Source organism: Fusarium phalaenopsidis, assembly GCF_050370095.1.
Source record: "Fusarium phalaenopsidis strain FUZ10S chromosome Unknown contig_32302, whole genome shotgun sequence".
Classification (NCBI taxonomy): domain Eukaryota; kingdom Fungi; phylum Ascomycota; class Sordariomycetes; order Hypocreales; family Nectriaceae; genus Fusarium; species Fusarium phalaenopsidis.
Window position 1 is genome coordinate 3612535 of NW_028145405.1, and position 21184 is coordinate 3633718.

Sequence of the window (21184 nt, forward strand, 5' to 3'; positions counted from 1 at the left end):
CTCACCACCTTTTCCCTTCTTCATTCCTCTTTCTCAACAATCAACAAACCTTCCCTTTCTTTCTTCTTCAGCCCTCGTATCCTACAGCCATGAGCGTCCAGACCGTCGAGTTCACACCCTTTCAGGACCAGAAGCCCGGAACGTACGTTGTCCCTCTACCTTCTCAGCCCCGCCATCCACACCCATTGAGCGAGCTCCGACCTTCTCCATCCCACACCGTTTACTCCCGAGAGCTGCTCGAGGCTTGTTGTTTATCCTCGAGATTTGCCCTCGCTTGCTCGGTTCATTAGAATATGTACTGACCTGCAATCCTCACAGCTCCGGGCTTCGCAAGAAGGTCGTCGTCTTCCAGAAGCCGCACTACAGCGAGTCCTTCATCACCAGCATCCTGCTGTCCATCCCCGAGGGAGTTGAGGGTATGCTATGCCGGGACCCGAGAAACGTCCTTCACCGCGGACGACACGAGCCATGATCTGATCCATGTGATAGGTTCTTTCCTCGTCATTGGTGGCGATGGCCGATACTGGAACCCCGAGGTTATCCAACTGATTGCCAAGATTGGTGCCGCCTACGGCGTCAAGAAGCTCGTCATCGGCCAGAACGGCATTCTCTCCACTCCTGCTGCCAGTCATGTCATTCGCCTTCGCAAGGCTACCGGAGGTATCCTCCTGACTGCCAGCCACAACCCTGGTGGTAGGTTTCAATGACTGATCCTCTTTCTGCGTCTCCCTCTGACAATTGCAAGGCCCTGAGAACGATTTCGGTATCAAGTACAACCTCTCCAATGGCGGTCCTGCCCCCGAGTCCGTCACCAACAAGATCTACGAGGCCTCCAAGACCTTGACATCCTACAAGATCGCTTCGATCCCCGACATCGACATCTCTACCGTCGGCACCCAGACTTATGGCGACCTCGAGGTCGAGATCATCGACAGCACGGCCGACTATGTTGCTATGCTCAAGGACATCTTCGACTTTGGCCTGATCAAGAAGTTCTTCTCTACCCACCCCGATTTCAAGATCCTCTTCGATGGTCTCCATGGTGTCACTGGCCCCTACGGCAAGGCTATCTTTGAGCAGGAACTCGGCCTGTCCGACTCGACCCAGAACTGTGTGCCTAGCCCCGACTTTGGCGGTGGCCATCCCGACCCTAACCTTACCTATGCCCACTCCCTCGTTGAGGTTGTTGACAAGAACAACATCCCCTTCGGTGCGGCTTCCGACGGTGATGGCGACCGAAACATGATCTACGGCGCCAACGCCTTTGTTTCTCCTGGCGACTCTCTGGCCATCATCGCCCACTATGCTCACCTCATCCCTTATTTCAAGAAGAACGGCGTCAACGGCCTTGCTCGCTCCATGCCCACCAGCGGTGCTGTCGATCTCGTTGCCAAGGCCCAGGGCCTCAACAGCTACGAGGTGCCTACCGGCTGGAAGTTCTTCTGCGCCCTCTTTGACGCCAAGAAGCTTTCTATCTGCGGTGAGGAGAGTTTTGGAACTGGTAGTGACCACATCCGTGAGAAGGATGGTCTGTGGGCTGTTATTGCCTGGCTCAACATCATTGCCGGTGTCGGTGTTGAGAACCCCGATGTCACTCCCTCGATCAAGGAGATCCAGAAGGAGTTCTGGACCAAGTATGGACGTACCTTCTTCACCCGTTACGACTATGAGAATGTCGACTCGGATGGCGCCAACAAGGTTGTTGGTGAGCTGAACAAGCTCGTTGCTGACCCCAACTTTGTCGGCAGCACCATTGAGGGTGAGTGAGATCCTGATGCTAACTTTCTGAATGTCCCCCTAACTAACACCCCCAGGCCGCACCGTCACCAAGGCTGGCAACTTCTCCTACACGGACCTCGATGGCTCCGTGGCCTCCAACCAGGGCCTGTATGCCGGTTTCTCCTCTGGTAGCCGAATTGTAGTCCGACTTTCGGGCACCGGCTCCTCGGGAGCCACAATCCGCCTGTACATCGAGCAGCACACTAGCGACCCCTCGAAATACGAACTGGATGCTCAGGACTTCCTGAAGGAGGAGGTCAAGTTCGCCACGGAGCTGCTCAAGTTCAAGGAGCATGTTGGCCGTGACGAGCCCGATGTCAAGACCTAAACGAGAAGCGCGAGAACTGGTCATCTGGCTGCTGGACGAAAGAGATGGAAGCAAAGTAAAAGATAATTCTGAGATTCTGAAATTGTTATTCGCATGCATGCATATATATGACAAATTGAGCGTTCTTGAGACAAACCAACTGAGATGAAAACAGAGGATGTGCTGAGAACCAAGGAATACGGCAGCTCAAACTGACAGACATCACGACATGAAGGGGAAAAAAAGAAAAACATTTCTCAATATCGAAAAACACGAGACGTGCCCTTCCAACTGACCAAGGAGAGAAGTGAAGCCCTGCTGGCTATCGTACAATCTTGTCCCGTGACTCTTGATCGACAAAAGTGAAGTAGGCCGTTGCTCGTAAAAAACCGTCAAACCGTTGCTGAAATAAATACTCGTTGGGCGCCGTCGCTAAAAGGATGAATCGAAATCAAACGCTGTGGATGAGAGAGAATAGAAGAAATAAAGAGGAATGAAGAAGAAAAGTAGAAGAAGAGAGAGAAGACAAAAATACAAGAGGTAGATAGTTGGTGTGTCAATCTTGGACGTAGCAAGAGGTGAATTATTCTCTCAAGTCTTGGTTGGTGATTCTGTTGCTGTCGTTGTGCTCATATCGGTCGACGGGGCAAAGAGTTCCTTGAATCGTTTCGTTGCTAAGACAAAGTGTGAGATATTGTTTGACTGCTAAACGTGTCAAACTTACCCTCTTCGCTGACGAAGCAAATCTCAAAGGCACCAGCAGCGCCTCGTCGCTGATTTTGTTGCCGATACTCCTGGCAAAAGACATAGAGCTGGATGTCAGCCAGCCGTACCTTTGTCTTGCTGACTCGCTTGATCCATTTCGGCGAAGCAGACTGGTGAGTGACTGCGAGAGTTAGCCACCCAATAGATTTAGCGGCTGAAGCCGGGGTTTGACATACTGAATGCCGTCCACACAGGGCATTGACGGAGTTCGCCGTCCCAGACAGCGGCGTGGAGACGGAGACCCTTTGTCATTGTATCCTCGTAGACGATGAGGGAATGCATAAAACCGTCATCGACAATTCGACTGTAATGGTTAGTTGTGTGATTAGAAAGAACTATGCTTTGAAGCTTACGCTTGAAACAACTTGCGCTCACCCCATAGGATGAGGTCCTCTGTAGCAACTTGAACAGTAAGGCTGTTGCGCGTCTTGAATGACACAAAACAGCAGTACATGAGAACAAGTTCTATGTCAAGTTAGCTTCTGAAACAACTCAAGCCCCATTATGAAAAGGGAGACATACCTTCCCAGGTCATGAAGCATAAGTTTGCCCACAGCTTGGCGCAACCCTCGTTCGGGCTCCACCGCCAGAACTGCAAGCTACTCCCATCACGCTCGACGCAAAGTTCATGTGCGCCGCGGAGTGAGAACCAGGGGCTTCCCATGTGGTAGATCCGTAGGAGGAAGTAGGGGCACCTATCCCGTGTGCTTTGATAGACGATCAGGGTTATTTGCCGTTCATTAAACGGGCTGTTCGTGTAAGTGGATTGTCGCGTATAAGCGGAGGTCCGATCTTACCGCATAAATAGAACCCTTGCATCGCTGGGCATCCTGATTTGATTCCAGGGAAGATGTGGACCGTATGACTTGGACCTGGAAATAGTTAGTTGGAGCAGATCACGTTATGAGTTACATGGAGAACTCACGAATGCTGGTGCTTGAGTGCAGTTCGGGAAGGCAAAGGTAGGGAAAAGATTTGCTCGGCCCAGTGTACGCTCTAAGGCCTCGTTAGAGATGTGCCTATTATCAACTTGTTCAACGTAAACTGACCGAAGTGAGGTTCGAGTCGTCTAGTATGACATCGGGACGAATCGAGGGGTTTAGGCGGATAGGAGGAGGGGCTTCTTATGATTAGCATCATGTCTATGTTGGGGACGTCTACACTTACGGATGCCTCTGGCTTCTCGCAGTTGCATGATCTGCAACCGAACACTTTCCATGGAGTTGAAGTCAAAATTTGGTGACCTTACGGGTGTCAGTGAATGGGATTCACGAGCGTTGGGCGATGTTGGAGCCAACCTGGTTAGCAGCTCTCGCAACAATGTCAAGAAGTGGTTGTAGAGGATAAAGCGTTGGGGTAGTGAGAGACCTCCCGCTTCTTGGGTCATGGAATGGTACATCTTTCGCCAACGGTTCTCCTTAGTGAGTGTCCTGTCCTCATAGTGTGTGGTGATGTCTCGCAGGGATCGTGACAGACAGGGAAGGATGATTTCCAGATAATCGAGCACGACAGGGACGCGGGAGAAATGGGTCTGGGAGTACTCGGCGAGTTCACGGAGCAGTTGGGCCGAGATCCTGATCTCCTCGGTAGTGACAACCAGATGGGCGTGAGGGGCTTCGGGGAGAGAATTGCGAAGCCCTACGAGATGAAATGCAACCTTGTCTGCCCGTTGTGCCTCGAGCAGACAGCCTTGAAGTAGATGCAGCCCAAGTTGGCCACTTGGGACCATTTCCATGTTGGTAGGAGAGAGGGAAAGCGAGTCCATGGTCGATTAGGGATTATTTCATCCTATGAGGATGAGTTGAGTATTAGAGTGAATGGTGTATATGCCGGTTTCCCTATTTCCTCCCAGTGCTGTCCTTGTGGTCTCTTGATACTGATGAGGAATAATCGATCGAGGTACCAAATGCGGTGAGGAGGAGGTGCTCGCCGGCGGGGAAGTTGTCGTGGGGTCGGGGAGCGAAGTAACTCTGAGTAGATGGAGGGTGCTGAGAGATGGATGAATATCGATGGGTTGTTGGATATCCTATTTCTAGATATCAACCAAGGATTAAGTCAAGGGTAGAGAAAAGAAGACGTGTAAATAATAATAGGGCAGGATAGGATAGGAGATGAGGGGACGGCCGATGCAGGTCGTCAACAAACGTGTGATGCGAGCCGGGCAATCTGTTCAACACCATCCAGAGGGTGCACCCGCACCAGTCTACCCATACCCATGGCCTTCCCTGACGTGGTCGGTGCACGGTTCTTATCGTGCTCCATGAGTGAGCCCATCAGGTCGATGCACGTAATGTCGGGAGGCTCTTTGGGGATTCGTCTTGTCCTCCAACTAAACAAGGGTCTTGACCACCTGATGGCCAGATCCCGCATTTCCCGAGGACGAGCTCTGCGGGACATCAACTTTGAGGTTCCATCAGCACCAGCAGCACGTAAACACATTGGGGGGGCAATTGCGCAGTGTGTATGGCCGAATTGAGCTGGGGAATTGGCGCGCCTCGTCGAGTCAACTTCTCAGGCGTTGCCACGATAGCAAGCGTCTCTCGACATGACGCCAGACCAATGCATGAGGAGCTCGGGGCCGGCGACTGGGCTAGATCGGGGAGTGGGTGGGCACTGGCGCTGGGGAGACAATGGAAATGGGTGAAGGATGATCATTCTTCGAGGCCACCGTCCACTCAGGGTCGAGGTGCGACGTGTTGCGACGGCGGCGACTCTGGTGGTGCATCCGCGGCAGGTGGACTTTGTGTGGAGAAATCTGGTGATGATGGAGATCGCAAAGGCCCTCGACGACCTCAAAGCGCCTTCAAAGCGCCTTCAAAGCGCCTTCAAAGCGCTTGGGAACAGCGTCTGTGCTGGGGTGCTGGTCCTCGCCTCGTGCGCTTCTCAACGCACAAACTCCACTTCATCCTGGGTGGTCGTCGGCTCAACGGCGCCCTCGTGCTCAAGCTCGAGCCTTGCTCAAGGGGCCACCCTGGCCATGAGGCTCGGCCGGCCACGACATGATGCCACTCTCGCCGCGCTCTGCTGTGGGGTTGCACATCCATGACAGCCGAGTCATGACAGCCTTCATGTCATGTGTGAGGTATAAGAGGTCGAGGGGGGCAGCTCACTTGTCTCTTCTCACTCCTTGTCCCTTGGCTGGGTCGCAACCCTCTGCGCCCTGCAACTGGTTGCTTCACTCGATACGACAACGTGGTTCCTCTGGACGATGCTGACGAGAAGCATAGTTGTATTGGGTTTCGGAACGTGATGGAGGTGATGAGATCTCGACCCAGCCAAGCGTGTTTCGAAACCTCGCTTCGTCGATAGTGGGGGGACAAAAGTGTCACTTTGTGTATGCGAAAACCTTCGACTATCGGTACCTGAAGAGTCGACGAGTTGAACATTGTTCCAAGGCACTCAAATACGATAAAATTATGACAAAATATATTATAAGCAAAAGAACATATAGATTACATATGTCTATCAAATTCTATCTCCCAATAAGCAATTATTGTTGCAAATCGGTATAAATGTTGGATAGTCTGAGTATCATAGGTAAGCAACGAAGCTGGGTACCGAGGGATACCCCCGACCTCCGCGTTGTCAATAGCAGCGCCTTCCTCATCTGCTCATCTCAACACCACCAACAAGCCACCACTAGCCACACATCAGCCACACATCACTGGCCTCAATTGACCCGTCACTTGACTCCCACCATCAGCGCCAGCCTCACACTCATCACCAAGTCAACACACATCGCATCTACATACATCATGCATAGTCTCACTTCCACCTCATACAGTGCCTAATGGGTTCGCAAATCGCGTTGGCTGTCATGTATTTTGCACATCAAATATTTCGTGTTGCTGAAGCTCCCATGCTTTGTACAAGCATCTTATTCCTCATTGATGACCCGAGCTCATTATCAGATGCTCATGATCATGGGCGTTCGAGTGGGAGCATGCAGCTCGACCAGCCGCCCTCTAGACCTTAATAACGCGTCGAACGACCATATCCCTTTGAGTTTCCGATAACAAAAATGAAAAAGCAAAGCACCCATCCTGTGCCATCATACAACACCGCCGAGACCAAAATACAAGGAAAGAGAATGACATCAAGTGCGAGCATCTCCGATGCGACTCTGAATGCGGCGACTATTCCCAGTCACACATCACGTTCATCGGCGCTTGGTGCCTCTCAGTGTGGTGCCTCTGCCTAAGAGGACTCCTCCTCTTCCTGGTCGGCCTGCACAGTAATTAGCAACGAATTCTTCCAAGTCGACGGTCACACGTACGTTGTAAGCCTGCTTCTCATCTTCGTATCGCTTCTTGTCGGCAGCAGCCTTGGCCTCATAGGGGGCACGCTGCTTCTCGTTCAGGGCCTTCCATCGCTCACCGAGGAGCTTGCCGACCTGGCCGAAAGAGATACCGGGGTTCTCCTCACGAACGTTCTCACGCTGCTCGTTGGCGAAGAACATGTAGGCAGAGAGACCACGCTTGGGGGCGTTGGGGTCTAGACAAGTTAGCTATTGTCCCTTAAGAGTCTTGATCGTAGGCGACACCATCATTGGGTGGGTTGTGCGCCGACACAGAGAGTGTATGCGGCAGCTGCCAATGACGGCACCGGATCAGACAGATTGGGGTTGAATCAGGACTTACCCTTCTTGCCTCGCTTCTTCTCAACCTTTCCACGCTTGCCAGCAGCAGCCTTAGGCATCTTGGATGTGTTCTATGATAGAGCGTGAGTCAAACTTGCTTAAGACTTGGAATGCGCGAAGGTGAAGTGATGGAGGAAGTGCGCTGGGGAGAGAGCCGAAAGAGCCAACGCGGTTGACGCGATGCAAACGACGAGGGGTAGCTCGAGCTAAGCTCGGGCAATAGGTGGTTTGAGGAGATGGTGGATGAGGCGCAAACGCAATTGCGTTCCTCGTCGCGTGAAAACCCGTGTTTGGTGCAAAGAAAAAGCTGAATCCAGGGAAGGCGCGTACCTTGGAAATGAATTTGGGAACGAGAAAGTGGTGGTGATGCCGTGAACTGTGATGCGCTTGGGTCAGCTATGCTTGCTTAGACGGGCGCGCAAAAGGCGAAGGTGAAGATGATGCAACGCGAGCGAGGAAGCAGCGCGCAACTCCCAAGATGATCAGGTTTTTCAACAAAGATAAAAACGAGATCGGAGAGTTGACGCGACGCAATTCGCACGAGCAGATGCGGCAAAGAATAAGAGAATGGGTATGTGGTGCTGGTTCTGGTGATGCGCGTCGCAGAGAAAGGTACTCACCACAAAGACGTGTCGAGCGTGGACGAGTAGGTATAGAGAGACGCGGGTATGAGGGAGGATTTTGGGTGAGAGATTGTATGGGAGAGGAGAGAGGGAGGGAAAATGTATGGGGGAGGCCAAGGCAGCCTTTTTACTATGGGGAGCTGATTGTGCGTGGGGAGGGAACGCGGCCTGCCCAGCTACCACACTTGGACGGACTGTTATGCTGGGCACTGGCAACAACTGGGTGCGGTGCTTGCTTCTTAGACGAGACCCCCCTTCCTTCCCTTCCCTTCGGACCCTTCCTGCCCTTTGACGAAAAAATGGGTGCGCGCGCGCACTCTGGGCTGCGGTGCCTCGAGCTTGCTTGCCTGGTGCTGGCCTGGTGCTGGTGCTAGTAGGAGGTACTGTCGCAGCAGAGCAGCCTGTACCAAGTACCTGCCGCACCTGCCTGCCCTCTTCCCCCCTTGGCCCTTCCTTGGTGCTGGGGGAGAGCGACCAGGACTCAAACCGAGCCCGGACATCCAAGCTCCTCAGAAGCACCTGCCTTTGGCCACTCACCAGCCCGCAAGCCTGTGGTCCTGCTGCTATTATTGCGTGGTACTGTACAGGTACAAGCCGCACGCAGCCCGCCGCGCCGAGGTACAGTACAAGGGCCTTGTACCGCGACACCTGCTGCGCAATCCGCACCGTATACCTGGACCCAAGGCTTTTTTTGGGGGGGGCCGACGGGACTTCGACTAGGAGTCGCAAGCCCCTCTGCCTTTGACCATGAGTGATCACCCTTGTTGTTGACCACACTCTGTGCCTCTCCCCCTCCACTCTCTTTCTCCGACTCTCTCTGCTCACGCTGTCTCCGTCTCCCTGCCCGGCCGCCGCTCAGTCTCGTCCTTGCCCAGTCAACGAGCTCAGTCCAGCGGGTTCTCTGGGTGATACCGTACCCGTGCCCTGCCGCCGCCCTCATCCGTTGTCTCCCTCCACCACTTCCCAGTCCCTCCACCTCCACCTCCCTGAGGCCGCTATCCTTCATCAATCAATCTCGGGCTTCCAGTCGCGCTCGACATGGACGCTACTGACACCCTCCTCCCTGTCTGCGCGCCATTTGTTTCTTTGCTCTCGTTACTTGTGCCACACCATTGCCTGCTGCGTACAACATTGCCATTACGGACCGTGACTGTGGACTACATTACCTTACCTCCATACCTGGCTGGACTAGGAGTGAGCTCCTGCGCCAGCGGCAGAGGAACTTTAACCCGCGTGCTCAACCCGCAGCGGACTGGCGTACCAGGCGCTGACGTTCCCCGACTCCATCCAACGCCATCTCGGGCTGTCTGTCTGTCACCTTGCCCAAGTGCGTCCTCCTCCGTGTCTCGCCCATCAGTCCTTGTCTTGGGTAGACTTGATATTGGCTGGTTCCTTGTTAGTCGTTTGGCTCCAGCCCAGCCGCCTCTGCTCTGGGACTCGACTCGAAACGTCGACGCTCCTCTTGCTAAGAAAACACCCGTCAGCAGGGCAGATTGTCGCCCACAAAAAGTGGCTCTCTGCAAAGTGATAGCTTGCCGTACTCGGAGGGAGGCTGGCTGATGATTGAGAGACGGTGGTGGATGCTCATTGTGTTGCTAATTCAGAGTTTGGCGCTGCGACGGCGGAGCACCCTCACCTCACCACCACGAATATCACTGTTGCACCCTGGCATCGGAGCATGCTAAGACTGGGGAAAGTATCCGATCTTGTTCACGACAAAGAATCCGTGCCGGGCAACCGGGCGACCAAATGCGACCACCCGCTTTCGGGTTCGTCTCTGTTCCCAGCTCTGCCGTTTGGTAGACGGGCAGGAGATGAACGTTGTCTCTGGAAACCCCAGCGCTATCCTGTGCCCAAGACAATCTCGGGCTATGTTTTACCTCACTCTCCAACTCTCACACCCCTGCGCTGCGCTGCGATACGCCGAGGCTACTGCCTCAAGCATACCGTATGTGCACACTTGGCGATGACACTACCTAGAGACATTTGTATCACTTGCACAACCTCCGATGGCCAGCAGAGATGATATTGATACAATGGGCGTAACAGGCTGGCCCTTGCCTGCTCTGGACGACATCATCTCGCCTCTTGTTACCGTGGTTCTTCTGACTATGCTCTCACGCCAGCCAATTTTGCCTATGCACGATCGACTCTGGGTCGCCTCCGTGACTGTCTCTCATCAGTTCTAGACCATTGGGATTTTTCCCCCGGCGCCTTATGGATTATGCTTCCTGCTGATAACTGGAGCAACGATGGACTGGCGGGGTACTTTGATCATGCATGACGGAGAAGTACCGTCATACGAATTTTCAATGTACAGGTACAAGCCGGCGCGTACCCTCCTCACATGGATTGGATGCTCGCCTCCTCACAGCCATCCCCTTCATACCGGCTTCAACGCAACGACACCTCCCTGTGCCGCCTTGCCTTGAAGGGGAGAAGGCAGAGTCCAAACATCATCATAATAGGCGCTCTAACCTACAGCACGTTTTCATGGTTCCCCGAAGCGAGCTTGAGAGGCACCATTTGGTTTGAGACCATACCCCAGCCAACTGCTGAAAGCCTGGCCCTCGTTTCCCATGCCACTCTTCCAGAGTCAGTGTGCAAGGACACAATACGGTCCTAGCTTCCGGCGCGGAAGGCTGGTATTGTGTGCCATTGAGTGTATCACCGCAGTTCGGGGTCGTCGACTGGCATTCCTTCTTCAAGCGAGTTCTGCGGAGAACAAGAACGAAGATCATACGCAGGAGGTGCATCATCGGTCATTGCCCCTCGATGCCATGCACATCAGTGCTCTCAAACGCACCGAGAAAAACACGGCCAAGACAGGCGACAAGAAATGGCAGATGACGAGGGATACCTCATGACGCATACATTGTCTGCGGGCGCAGCGGGTACCACCAGTCGCCTTGGTGGGCTACCGCGCGCCGGGCGTGGTGGAGGTAATGGGCGTGGTAGGAGGAACTCCTAGCCTCCAAGGCAAGGTGCAGCCGGAGCAAAGAGACAAGCAAGCAAATTGGCCGGCGAGGGCGGGTTTGCCGGGCTTGTCTGTTTGGGCTTGTCTGGGCTGTGCGCGCCATTTGGTCGCGCCGGGCCAAAACAAGGTGCAGAGGCACGCCGTAAGTGGCCCACGAGAGAGGTACCAGCAGAGACTTCCAGCGGGTACGCGACACACCTGTCTTTGGGTGGTCATGTAGTCCTCCTGGCATCTGATACTGTGCTGTACCTGGGCGCCGAGCGGGCTCTGGGCTCGCGCCAGAGCTCAGAAGGGGAGCTGAGCGTCCCCCCGCCCACGCAAACACTCTGCGTTCCTCTCCACTCGCTCTTCTTCCTGCCAGGGCTTGTCTTTCTGCCCCTTTCTATTTCCTGCCACCTGCTTTCTGTCGTGCTCCTTACTTGCTGCTGACCTGAGGGAAATGGCAAAACGCGCAAGGTTCAGCGCGCCTCGATGGCTGCCCAACCCGGGGCTAGTGACGACTCTTGCGGCTTGCCGATCTGGTCTGGTCAGGTCTGGTCTGGTCATTCATTGTTTCCCAGGGAGATTGGGAGAATGATTTCCGCAGCGGATTTTCCGGATCAGAACGCCTCCCCCCAATCACACCATGATTGATTTTTCCCAACTTCTCGTGCTTCCTTGTCGTTTCTGCTCTGTCATTCTCGTCGACGTCCGAGCTTCCAGTACCGTGCGTGCCTCGAAATCGCCAAGCCATATCACGTGCATCCACGCGATGGTCATAGCTCCCTACATCTGCTAAGCCCTATCGGGAGTTCCTGGTGGATGGAGACGAGGGAAATCATCTGCTGGGACTGGCGAATTCTTGGGAAATCGAGCAAGGGAAGATGACCAGAAGAGATGGGTCCATGATTCGAAGCCTGACACCTGCATTTGCATGACGAGCTTTTCCAGGCACTGCCGTCGACGCGCATCGCTAGTCGCAAACTCACGGCTCAAGTCGCGTCGTCAGAGTTTTCTCTGAGCACTCGAGAAGCCCCAGCAGATCTTGAGTCTCCATCTCGGGGGTACGTATCTCACTCGAGAGCCGGGTTCTCACCGGGATGCAGACCGGTGCGGAGGCCATTCCCAGTTGTGGATGGAGTAGTCACGATGAACATTCTCGAAAACTGGTTGTCATGTGTGGTATCATTCTTCCATCTCCGGATCAAGAACAACGTCGAGTAGCTCATCATCGCGCGCCCAGTCGATCCCGCTGCCGGCAATTATCCCGCTTGCCACGCCCTTCATTACTCTCCATCTCTGCTTGCTCACCTTGAGCTCTGCCTCGAGTTTCGCTTGCTCTTGCATCATCTTGGTGTTATTCGGCGGGATCCTCTTCTTTTGCTTGGCCTCCTCTGCCAGCTCAAATAGCTCTGCCGTTGATGCCACGTTTTCCCGAGAGGCAAGCAAAGTATCGCTCTGCGTGGAGGTCAATTCGTCCCAAACTCTGCCAGTCTTAGCCGCCTCCTGGGCAACCGCAATGGATGCCTCGTCTCTGCGTTCCACATATGGGAGAAGCTCACTGGTGAATGTCAGCCATGCGTGATTGTGCGGGAAAACAGGGGATCAAACCGTTCAACAGGTGCAGCTTCTGTCCCGCCATGAACGGCTTTGAGGATTGGGTTGGCCATGACAACGGCGTCAATCACCTCGTTCCTCAGGACATACTTTGCCCTCGACTCGAGAAGCTCCGACTGCGCCTTGTGTGTTTCTTCTGGCGTGAATGATGATGGTTCATCTGCGGGTATGTGAGCTTATGAGACAGAGTTTCTGCTCGCAGAAACAAACCTGGCTGGTGAGAGCGCTGCGCGTTGATGATTGCAATTTCTAACCGAAGCTCCTGTATCCTGTCGTAGAGTGCAAGGACCTTCTCCTCATCTTCTGATATGGGCAAATGAGATGCTTCATCCTGACCGTTGGCCATGGGCTGATCGATCGAGTCCGCCATGAGAAAGGAAATATCACCGTTCTTCTCTTCGTGTCGATAACCTCAACCAGACAAACGCGTCGTGAAAGCATATGCGCGATAGTGGACGAGAGCTGTGTCAATGTGGCTGTGCAATGCGGCTGAAGACTGTGGCGCATACTACCAATAAGCGCAGGCAACCGTCACAAGGCACCGGTCACGCTAACATGCACTCCCAAGGACAATCACGGGTGGCTTGGATGTCGGTCTAACTTTCGTCACGCGAATACACACACTTTATGAGAAAGTCAGGCATCCTTAAACACCGGCCTTATCGTGCTAAGCTCCGGTGATTCTGTTCATATATTCCCTGACCCACGTTCTCGCTCTCGCCGGTCGCGCATCGCGGCATCGCTTTCCATGGGAGATGTCTCGGGATGGCTCTCCAGGTGTTGATAGCCCATACGGGCCAGCGGCTGGAGGTCGATATCGCACAGTTCTCCGTGTATGACTCGCCATGTCAGATCTTGTTTTCGATTGCTTGCTAACTTGGCCGCAGCCTCGATGATCTCAAGGCCTGGGTCTCCAGGAACACCTCGATTCCACCTCAGCATATCGTCGCCTTGACCCCTCACGGGCGCACCGTCAAGTTTGCCAACCTGCATGCGGAGGTGTGTAACACGTCCAAAGACAAATCGTCTCTAACTCGCCCAAAGAAAGAAGTCTTCATCTACGACATCCGAATAAGCGCGTCGGGAGCCGCAAACCTGATCGTCCCAATCTCCGCCCCGAAGCCTTACGCTATCACGAGTGCGCCGAACTCGATCGACGACGTACAAGCGATATCATCATGGCAAACCCTGTACCAGGATCGCCGCAACTGGGCGATGCGCCTGGCGGAAGACTGCGGACACATGAATGCGGCTACACACGCACGATACGACGAAATCGACGTCATCATCAAGTGCCTGGATGCCGCGGTAACCAACCTTGAAATCAGCATCAAGCAGATTGAACCGAAGTACACTGACCTGAAGAAATGGGTCACACCCACCTTGGAAGAGCATGGAAACCTGGTGTCGAGATGGGAGCGATGTCTCGAGCTGGCGAAGAATACCCCAATTTCGCCCTTGATGGTCAAATTCATGACTCGACGAGAGGTTAAGAAGTCTAGGCCGACCCTGGAAGACCTGATCGAGCTGGATACTGCCAAAAAGGCAGGGAAGCTAGCACCAACCGCTCATCGGAGGTTCAGTGATAAGGCCAAAGAACTCGACAATGCGGCTTCGCGCATGTACCAGGGCTTGGAAGCATTGATTGGCGACTTTGAGAAGTTGATGAGCCGCTCTGCTTTAACTCACAGCGCCGACTCAGCGCAGCTCCTCGAGGACATCGAGGCGGTGGTGAAACAGATGGACTCTGACTATCGCACGGCCTTATCATACAGCAATTCGCAACGCGACCTCGCCCAGGCGTCCAAGACAGCCTCTATTCACACTGAGCATATGGTGCCAACATTGAAAATGCGAGCTCAGGAGATGGACGACATGCTTCACTATGCCACCGATGCGCGCAACTCCATCGCCTCCGAGTCAGCCAAGTTTATGCGATACGTCACAGAGATTACATCTCTCCACAGCAATGTCAAGACCCAGATCAACGTGCTCAACCAATCCGAGGACGACATGACAACATTTGACTACTTGCGTCTGATCCATCAGCTCCCTTATATGTACGCTGCCTTTGTGGCAGAAGCTGTTCGACGCCGAGAATGGGTCGACAAGGTCAAGACTGATTCATCGACTCTGGCGAACGAGATGGCGCTTTTTCAAGATGAAGAGTCGAAGCGGCGGCGCAAATGGCAGAAGATGATTGGCAGTATGTATGGGCCAGACCTGGACACGAATGTCATGGGTCTCGAAGTCAACTTGCTGGGAGAAGACATTCCCTGGCCTTCAGTGACAAAGGAAGATCTGACAGATTTCATTCAGATCCTGCAAGAGCAAGATATTGACCAGGCTGTTCTAGGCGACGTGATGAAGCTTGTGCAAGATCTTGATCATCCGACAAAGCAGCAGTCCAAGAGACTCAAGGCCTTTAAGAATGGGAGTGTGCATGAGGCGGCTCTTGGAAGGAGCGGGCTGATGATTCGAGGAGATGATGATCTCCTCCGGTCGCTCCAGGACGACAAGGGCAAACTCGAGAACAAGCTCAAGACAGCTGAGAGTCGGGTTCGGCGGTTGGAAGACCTACTACATCGGCAGAGCCAGGCAACCCGTCCGGGAAATCTCTTCCATCCTTCAGGTCCTCCTCAACAACGCGAAAGGGGCAACTCCGGTTCTTCGGTCAGATCAAGTCGGTTCGACGACCGCAGACGATCTTCAGATGGCTTGGATCCATTACTACGTCGTGTCACTCAGTTGGAGAATGAGCTACGGGAAGAGAAGCAGCGTTCGACTCGTTTACAGCAAGAGCTCGCGGCTCAAGCAACCCAGCATGAGGATGTGAAGAGCCACAACGAAGACTTGAAACGCCGACATGAGGACCTGAACGGCCAGATTCAAGAGGTTAACACCACCAAGAAGGATCTACTCGAAAACATGGAGGCATTCAAGCGCGAGTTTCTGGAAGAAAGGAAGTCTCTGGAGAGCGAGATCAAGGCTCTCAAAGCCCGCCTGGAGGACACTGAGGACGATCTCGAGCATTTCGATGAGTCTAGGCAGCACGAAAAGGCTGGCTATGTTGTCAGAGTGGAAGAGCTTGAGGCCGAGATTGAGCAAATCAACAAGCAACGCCAGGACGATGCTCTCAAGGCTCAGGGCCAAGTCGAATTTCTCAGGAAAGAGACGAGGATCCAGAGGGAGCAGCAGGAGACGTTGGAGCGACAGGTCCAGTCAGCTCAGGAGGAGGCTCGCAATGCCTCAAGAATGTTGGCGACTGCCGAGGAGACCTCGGAAAATCAGTGGCAGGCCTTGACAAAGCTCTATGCGGAGCTTTCGCCCGATGTTGCCATCCCTGACAACTTGGTGGATCTCTCAGACTCTCTCCTTGCTGTAGCGACGGAGATCATTGCCAAGCTGCGCAACTCAGATGCCGACATTGATCTGCTCAAGACTGATGTGGAGCACCTCACAGCAACCGCCAAGGAACTGCGGGAACAGATTTCTGAAAAGGATTCAAAGCTTTCTGAAGGCGAAATCACAACTGTCCACCTTCGGGAGAGCCTCTCCAAGGAAGAGGCAAAGGTTTCTGCTCTGGAAAAGGAGCTGGCAGATGGCAGAGAGCAGCTGACTGAGCTGCGTGCTAAACTCAGTGACGGTGAAACTGGCTCAGAAGCCTTGCAAAAGAGGGTCGAGGAAGAGGAGAAGAAGGTGATGACACTGACGGAAGAGGTAGCATCGAAGCAGTCCCAGGTCGGCAGTCTGGAGGAAGAGCTTCACCTGTTCCAGGAGAAGGTTGAAGCCCTCCAGGGCAAGCTGTCTACTCTGAACACCCAATATGAGCAACGAGATGAGAAGACAAAGGATCTAACACAGCGACTGTACTCGCAAAACGACCGCATGTGTCGTCTTCTCGAGCGGGTGGGCTTCGCCATTACGCGGAAGGATGGGGAGGTGACGGTTACCAAGATTCCGCGAGCCGAGAGGAACGCCCAGAACCCCAACGACTCATCCGACCCCGGCTCATCTCTCCGTCGATCAGGAACGCTGAGCCGTGCCATGGCCGACAGCACGGATCTTGAGCTCCTCTACTGGCTCAGCAACTCGGACATGCAAGCTGAGGGCGAGAAGTACGAGGCATTCATGAACAAGCTTGGCAATTTCGACATGGACCTATTCTCGGAGACCATTTACCGCAGAATTAAAGAAGTGGAACACATGGCACGGAAATGGCAACGAGAGGCACGGGCTTACCGGGAAAAGGCTCACCACTTGCAAAAGGACTCGCACGAAAAGATTGCGTTCAAGCACTTCAAGGAGGGTGATCTCGCCTTGTTCCTACCGACGCGTAACCAGCAGGCAGGAGCATGGGCGGCCTTTAATGTCGGGTTCCCTCACTATTTCCTCCGAGAGCAGGATGCTCATCGACTCCGTCACCGGGAGTGGCTTGTTGCCCGAATCTCGCGGATCCAGGAGCGTGTGGTGGACCTCTCCAAGAGTCTACAGCCGAGCAACGAGACGGACTCGATCAACGACGAGGAGAATGACAACCCTTTCCAGCTGTCAGATGGTCTACGGTGGTATCTAATCGATGCCTTCGAGGACAAACCAGGGGCTCCTTCGACCCCGGGCATGGGCAAGTCAACGGTGGCAGCCAACACGGTGGAAGCGACGGCAAATATACATACCCACGCCACGGGCGCCAGGGGTAAGAGCCGTGACAGCGTCGCCAGTATCGAGGGTATCAACAAGACTCTATCCAAGAGTCTCGAGAGCAGACGCAGCAGCACCGGGTCCAGAAAGGCTCTACCGTTCCAGCTTGGAGGTACGACTTTGTTAAAGAACAGCGCCCTGGCCAGTGAAACAAACTCACTCCGAGCTCACCCAACAGACACCCCCTCCGGCGCGAGTCCCACACAAGGAGGACTTCTCACGGCGACCAATGCCAGCACTGCACACCGGGCAGCAGCAGACGGCCAAGACGCGCAGAGGAACGAACAAGCGGACAACCTTGCCAAGTCGCCCCCGAGCGAGTCATCAGCAAAAGGCGGCGGCGCCCGACCGGACGAGGTACGAAACGTCGACTCCCTTCTAGGACCCTAGGTTGCTGATGGCCACTTGGCAGCCTCGGATTACGGTGCAGTGGGAGGACTCGATTGAGAGCCAGACGAAGAAGTCGGTTGTATGGGATTCACTGTGGAGTGTGGACTACAACTATGAGGGTGGTGGACGAAGGTAGTGCAGATGTGCGATTGTTTGAGTAGGATTTCACTTGTCACGGTCTGAGCCAAAACTCCTGGGAAGCCTTCATCATGGTGTTATGGAAGGGTGTTTCTACTGGATGCATCAGCGGCACTTTTCCTTTGTCCTATGATATACAGGCGGGACGGTGGATAAGGGCAATGTTTTGTTTGATTTTGACAGCTATCTATGGAGGCACCGACGTGAGTACTGTCTGGGCAATCTCGGATCAACTCTCAATGGTGTCTGTCAACAGTCAATACACAGCATTTGGGCAATCGTGTTAAGTCTGGGAATTGGGCACAACCAGGCGCAGCTCGCCGCCTAGGCGAAGGCATTCCTTGAGAAAGTGGATGTAGTTGGTGAGTTCGGTGTCAGGATTGTGTTCATTCCCTGGGAATACCAGAAACTCATCATCCTCTTGTTGCGTAACGTACTCCTTATTGCCGACCGAGTCGAAGTCGATCAGGTGGGGGACACCGATGAGAACAAGAGTCTTGAGACGAAGGTGTTTGCCCATCTTGACGAACAGGGCCTCGAGTGATTGGTCCCTGTCTTCAGGGATGCCACGGATGTCTAGACAGAGGCTCTCAAGGTTGCTGAGAAGCGACCATTCGAGGTCAAACAAGGCATATCGATCGCGGCAGCACCTTTCCACAGCAACATGATCGATATCCGCCAATTGTTGAAGGGGGATCAGGGAGGAAAAAGTGCGGCGCGCTATCGAAGACAATAGCTTGTCGCCTTTGCGAATCATGAAATGGCGTATGTGCTGGCACTCAAGGAGGGGATCGTCTGACTTCAGCCGTCTTGTCCACGCCTGAGCGTTGGGGCCGTTCTGTCCGCCAAACAAGTCGACAGAAAAGGGAACATTGTCAAGCAACCTGGTGCTTAGAAGGGGAGTCTCCTCAACAACCTCGGTGAAGTCTACAATCGTGAGCGCCTCGATGGCTGCATCAAGGGACTCGATGTCGCCGCCTTTTGGTGCCTCCGACACACGCTTTTTGATGTCGCCAAGAATCACCACTGCCTTGTCCAACAGTCGGTCCATATACTCCTCGCTCTTAAAACGATCATAGACGTGGACGCGGTTTGCGAAGTGGTGGTTGATGAGTTCCTCCCTGTCGGCGATGGGGCAGTCAAAGATGCAACTCTTCTCGGGAGGGACAACTTCAATCTTTCCACGAAGATACCCATCCGTTCTCCCGTCCAGCCCTGGGGTGGGCTTCTGGAGTTCCCCTCGAGTGTAGACAATGGTGGAGAACTTTTCACTGTGCTCTTGACAGGTCATCTCGTCCTCAATGGCTTCGCTGATCCAGCACTTGTCCTTTTGTGCGTCACGCTTCGCAAGCTCGAGGGTGTGAGAGATTGCCGCCCAGTCGGCTGGTTCAGTGTTGTTGCTTAGTTCATTGACCATGTTGGTGACTGTACTGATTTGTGTGGTAAGTAGATAGTTATTGGTATTGGAGAGTGTATTGTTGTTCTCGAGGCTGGTCACAAAACCTCGAGTTGGGAGACCTTTATGGTATACTTATACCAAGTGAAATGTTTGGTCATTTTGCTCTTCATTGTTCTTGCTTTGATGTTTATAGACAAAGGCATGGTGGTGTTCACAACCAGACTTGGAGGGCGTGGGTATAGGGGACTTTTTGCGTCTTTGTCCTCGTTCTAATTCGAGTTACAGAATTCAATGAGAACAACAAGAGCCTCTATGGTTGGCAGTGGTATCTCTTTCAAGTCAGTGAGTTTCTGAGCCATCATGGCTTTGAATCAATAACATGGTGTTGTTGGTAGAGTTGCACTGGAATAGACCACTGACGTCAGCTTCCAGTAAACGTTCCTGGCGTCGGTATTGTCGCTTATCGCAACCCTTGTCATGACGCTCGATAAGGCTGAGTCCCTCTCCTAGCGGGCGGCGGCGCCTTTGGACCGCCTCTCTTTATACAAACTCCAACCGCACCCGACGCCCGGAGCGCGAGTCTTCAATGGGGAATCAGCCATGTAGGCTGCCATCTCGTCAATGGCAATGATCTCTCAAACGTCACAGGCGCAGGCGCAGCCTGACGCACCAGACTCGATGCGCGTTCTGCCCACCGAGCTGCTCTACCACATCATCGAGTCCGTCCTACCCTCGAATCCTCGCGCCTTGATACCGCCGTCGCACATCTCGACAAAGACACTCCTCGCCTTGACCCGGGTCTCGCGCGATACGTACCGATTGGCTACTCGGCTTCTACGAGAGCGATGCCTCTATATTGACACGGACCGCCGCCTGGCCGACCTCTTGCTCTGCGTCCCTCGCTTTGTCCCGAGCCTACCGCCCGTCTTGTCCCTGCGGAATATCACATCTCTCTATCTGGCCCCGTTCGGTGACTCTCTCGATGATCAGCCCACGGCGATCTGGGTACGGGAGCTCTTTTGCGAAGTCTGCGAGACGCTGAGGAGGCTGGTGGTTCTCATGCCATTCCAGAGCCTGGATCCCCTCGACGACCACCTCAGCATCCGGAGAACCCTCCGCGAGGGGTTTGAGCGGCTGCACAGGCTGCAGGAGTTTGTCTGCCTCGGCGACTATCCGGCGCTGAGTGTCCCCGACAGCCCCACGGACGTATGGAGGCTATGGCCCGACCTCGAGCGCCTCACGCTGTTCGGGGCGCCGGTGGACAGCCACTGGCTGTGGTGGGACATTGCAACGCTCCCCAAGCTGCACCATGTCATCCTCGCGCGGTCCCTCAATGTCGAGGCCACCAACATCAAGGATGAGTACTTTCATAAGCTGCCCCGGGACGACGCCAAACTCGACCGCGACATCAAGATCGTGCTGCTGGACGCCGCGTTTGTGTGGAGGGGGGTCAAGACAGATCGCTGGAAGGAGATTGACCCCAAGAAACGCATGACGGTCGAGCTGTACGATGTTCCCACCTCGTTCTACGGCGACGAGATGCCCCGAGAGCTGGTGACGACGTGGGTGAAGCGAGGAGCATTAGATGGAAGCTTGTGGGATTGGGAAGGGACCGTTGTGGAGGAGTCTTGACAAGCAAGTCACGATATAGATACACTTGAGATATAATACTGGGTAGAATCGAGGACGGTCTAGACCTCGCAGGCGTTTGTAGATGATTATTCACACCGGCGCAAAGCTAGGCTTCCCTGTACAACCTGTATATGGATCATCTGGCATTGGATGGAGATCTCGTGAATATCTGTAATCTGTGGATATGTCTGCTGAGTTGTTAGAAACTCGGTGCCTGGTTCCCCACGTTCGGTGAGCC

The 21184-nt window shown here is 54.0% G+C and overlaps 7 protein-coding genes across 7 annotated transcripts; 3 read left to right on the plus strand and 4 right to left on the minus strand.

The window, feature by feature from the left end:
- Nucleotides 1–89: 89 nt before the first annotated feature.
- On the plus strand, nucleotides 90–2107 carry LRP88_08488 (phosphoglucomutase PGM2; the record flags this gene model as incomplete). Its single annotated transcript, XM_083244993.1, has 5 exons — nucleotides 90–142; nucleotides 319–416; nucleotides 490–693; nucleotides 746–1759; nucleotides 1815–2107. The coding sequence occupies 5 exons, from the start codon at nucleotides 90–92 to the stop codon at nucleotides 2105–2107; spliced, it is 1662 nt and encodes a 553-aa protein (XP_083099487.1).
- Nucleotides 2108–2677: 570 nt separating this feature from the next.
- LRP88_08489 (uncharacterized protein) lies at nucleotides 2678–4586 on the minus strand (the record flags this gene model as incomplete). Its single annotated transcript, XM_083244994.1, has 10 exons — nucleotides 2678–2760; nucleotides 2811–2972; nucleotides 3028–3155; nucleotides 3205–3316; nucleotides 3374–3558; nucleotides 3649–3723; nucleotides 3777–3847; nucleotides 3901–3971; nucleotides 4019–4095; nucleotides 4150–4586. The coding sequence occupies 10 exons, from the start codon at nucleotides 4584–4586 to the stop codon at nucleotides 2678–2680; spliced, it is 1401 nt and encodes a 466-aa protein (XP_083099488.1).
- A 2462-nt stretch (nucleotides 4587–7048) lies between these two features.
- Nucleotides 7049–7549, minus strand: LRP88_08490 (high mobility group box domain-containing protein; the record flags this gene model as incomplete). The annotated part of the gene is made up of 3 exons (XM_083244995.1): nucleotides 7049–7078; nucleotides 7128–7345; nucleotides 7492–7549. The coding sequence occupies 3 exons, from the start codon at nucleotides 7547–7549 to the stop codon at nucleotides 7049–7051; spliced, it is 306 nt and encodes a 101-aa protein (XP_083099489.1).
- A 4705-nt stretch (nucleotides 7550–12254) lies between these two features.
- LRP88_08491 (centromere protein H (CENP-H)-domain-containing protein) lies at nucleotides 12255–13056 on the minus strand (the record flags this gene model as incomplete). Its single annotated transcript, XM_083244996.1, has 3 exons — nucleotides 12255–12630; nucleotides 12681–12846; nucleotides 12897–13056. 3 exons carry the CDS (start codon nucleotides 13054–13056, stop codon nucleotides 12255–12257), a joined length of 702 nt encoding a protein of 233 aa, XP_083099490.1.
- A 185-nt stretch (nucleotides 13057–13241) lies between these two features.
- Nucleotides 13242–17913, plus strand: LRP88_08492 (uncharacterized protein; the record flags this gene model as incomplete). The annotated part of the gene is made up of 3 exons (XM_083244997.1): nucleotides 13242–13276; nucleotides 13574–17744; nucleotides 17800–17913. The coding sequence occupies 3 exons, from the start codon at nucleotides 13242–13244 to the stop codon at nucleotides 17911–17913; spliced, it is 4320 nt and encodes a 1439-aa protein (XP_083099491.1).
- A 285-nt stretch (nucleotides 17914–18198) lies between these two features.
- LRP88_08493 (uncharacterized protein) lies at nucleotides 18199–19332 on the minus strand (the record flags this gene model as incomplete). The annotated part of the gene is made up of 1 exon (XM_083244998.1): nucleotides 18199–19332. The coding sequence occupies one exon, from the start codon at nucleotides 19330–19332 to the stop codon at nucleotides 18199–18201; it is 1134 nt and encodes a 377-aa protein (XP_083099492.1).
- A 660-nt stretch (nucleotides 19333–19992) lies between these two features.
- On the plus strand, nucleotides 19993–21032 carry LRP88_08494 (uncharacterized protein; the record flags this gene model as incomplete). The annotated part of the gene is made up of 2 exons (XM_083244999.1): nucleotides 19993–20876; nucleotides 20993–21032. 2 exons carry the CDS (start codon nucleotides 19993–19995, stop codon nucleotides 21030–21032), a joined length of 924 nt encoding a protein of 307 aa, XP_083099493.1.
- Nucleotides 21033–21184: the final 152 nt, after the last annotated feature.